This window comes from Cyphomyrmex costatus, unplaced genomic scaffold, assembly GCF_001594065.2.
Source record: "Cyphomyrmex costatus isolate MS0001 unplaced genomic scaffold, Ccosl1.0 scaffold1480, whole genome shotgun sequence".
Classification (NCBI taxonomy): domain Eukaryota; kingdom Metazoa; phylum Arthropoda; class Insecta; order Hymenoptera; family Formicidae; genus Cyphomyrmex; species Cyphomyrmex costatus.
In genome coordinates this window covers 2351-4295 of record NW_017275478.1, presented here as the reverse complement: position 1 = coordinate 4295, position 1945 = coordinate 2351, and the positions used below count along the sequence as shown (strand labels likewise).

Sequence of the window (1945 nt, the reverse complement as noted above, 5' to 3'; positions counted from 1 at the left end):
CGCCTTGCTACGTCCCTATCTTCCTTCTATACTCGGTCGCTAATTTGCTAACTTTAACATCGTATAACAACGAACTAAAAGCTCGTATCAAAAAATGATTCAGGACTTTTTTACTTGAATTCTCGTCCTGTATCTCATGGTATACTCCAAGTGCGATAATTTAGTTACACCCTGTATATATATATATATACATCTAGTCTTTTTTGTAGTTGTAAATGAAAACAGTGAAATAAATTATGACCTTCAGATCAGTGTGTACTAAATTTGATTTGGGAAAAGCAACAGCAATTCGGACTATAAGACGAGTTACGCATGCCCTGCATAAGTTAGCTCCTCGATTTATTCAATGGCCTCAAGGAAGAAGGGCTACTGAAGTCATGGAAGCATTTGAGCGCGTAAGTGGATTTCCAAATGTGATAGGAGCCATCGATGGCACACATGTAGAGATACGATCTCCTCAAGGTGATGATCATCAAGCTTATATAAATAGAAAAGGATATCCATCAATCCATGTACAGGTAATGTTTCATGAAGTTGTTAAACAATTCTCAATATTCTTATGTATTATTGTAAACATAAATGCTGTTTTATTTACAGGTTGTGTGTACACAAAACTTATTATTTACAAACATTTTTGCTGGAAACGCTGGATCTGTGCACGACGCTCGAGTTTTCAGAACTTCCCTAGTAGCTCGATATTTTGAGAATTCAGAAATTTACTTTCCTAATGACAGTCATCTTGTTGGTGATGCTGCCTACGGTATCCATCCAAATATGATGGTACCATTTAAAAACAATGGTCATTTGAGTCATAGGCAGAAGAACTTTAATTTTTGTCAATCTTCAGCACGAATTCATATTGAAAGACTCTTTGGTACCTGGAAAGGACGCTGGAGGAGTATTTTGGATTGCTTGCCTATGATTACTTTAAAGAAAATACCGGAATACTTAGTAGCAACTGCAGTCTTGCATAATATTTGTATTTTGAATAAGGATTTAGTTGATGTCAACGTGGTGGTAAATCAACACATCCAGCGTAATACTTTAACATCAAGTAAAGTAGATGAGGGCAATAGAAAACGACAAAGGATAATGAACAATTTAATTATGAGGCTTGTTTAATGCGTACTTTTGTATAATATAGGAACTATATAGGAACTCAGAGTTTTCTTGTAATATCGCAGATTAACAATAAGTGAATATCATAATAAAAATCAAAAAACATAAAATCTTCCATGTGTGTATGTGTGTAAGAGCGATCAAATAATATCTGTTTTAACAGTTCGAACAAATCCGCAGTTTATACATAGCCATTAAAGAAAAAAAGGTACCTAATTAATAATTACTGTTAATTTGGGACTAGTTTGAATCATCTTACACTATATGTATGCAATCAAAATAAATAAAAAAAAACAAATAGAAACTAAGAATTTGAGAACATTGAAATTAACTTAAGAATTGCACACAATAGGATCCCAATGCAAGTTAGAACTTTTCTGCAATATTGCAAACAGAATATCACAGTAAAAATCAAAGAATACAAAATCTGTAATAAAATCTGTGTATAAAAAGAATTAGTCAAATAATTTTTTGCCTGCAACGGCTTCGCAAAACTTTTTCATTATATCCATTTTTTCTTCATGATGTTTTTCTTTTTCTTCTTTTAGTTCCTGTAATACAGCTAACTTCCTTTTCTCTTTTATCATTTCTCTTTCCTGCCTATCTTGCTTCATTTGCTTTATAAATTCATCTAAAACTTTTTCAGACTTTGGCTTCTTAGCAATAGGTTTATTGATATCATAATTCCAGGGAATGGAAAGTTACTTTTTAAAAATAACTAGTTACAGTTACTCGTTACCGAGTAAAAAATGTAACTAGTTACAGTTACAGTTATCGCTTTTTAAAAGTAACTCGTTACAGTTACCGTTACTTGAAAAATAACTTT

General features: G+C 32.3%; 1 protein-coding gene across 1 annotated transcript; it reads left to right on the top strand.

The window, feature by feature from the left end:
* Positions 1–377: 377 nt before the first annotated feature.
* LOC108783332 (putative nuclease HARBI1) lies at positions 378–1122 on the top strand. Its single transcript, XM_018551880.1, has 2 exons — positions 378–518; positions 598–1122. Exons 1-2 carry the CDS (start codon positions 378–380, stop codon positions 1120–1122), a joined length of 666 nt encoding a protein of 221 aa, XP_018407382.1.
* The last annotated feature ends 823 nt before the right edge of the window (positions 1123–1945 follow it).

Bases quoted from the DNA above. Each gene is read 5' to 3' on its own strand.
- LOC108783332 (XM_018551880.1), top strand. From the start codon at position 378: ATGGAAGCATTTGAGCGCGTAAGTGGATTTCCAAATGTGATAGGAGCC. The intron at 519-597 runs GTAATGTTTCAT...TTTTATTTACAG, and splicing joins ATCCATCAATCCATGTACAG to GTTGTGTGTACACAAAACTT.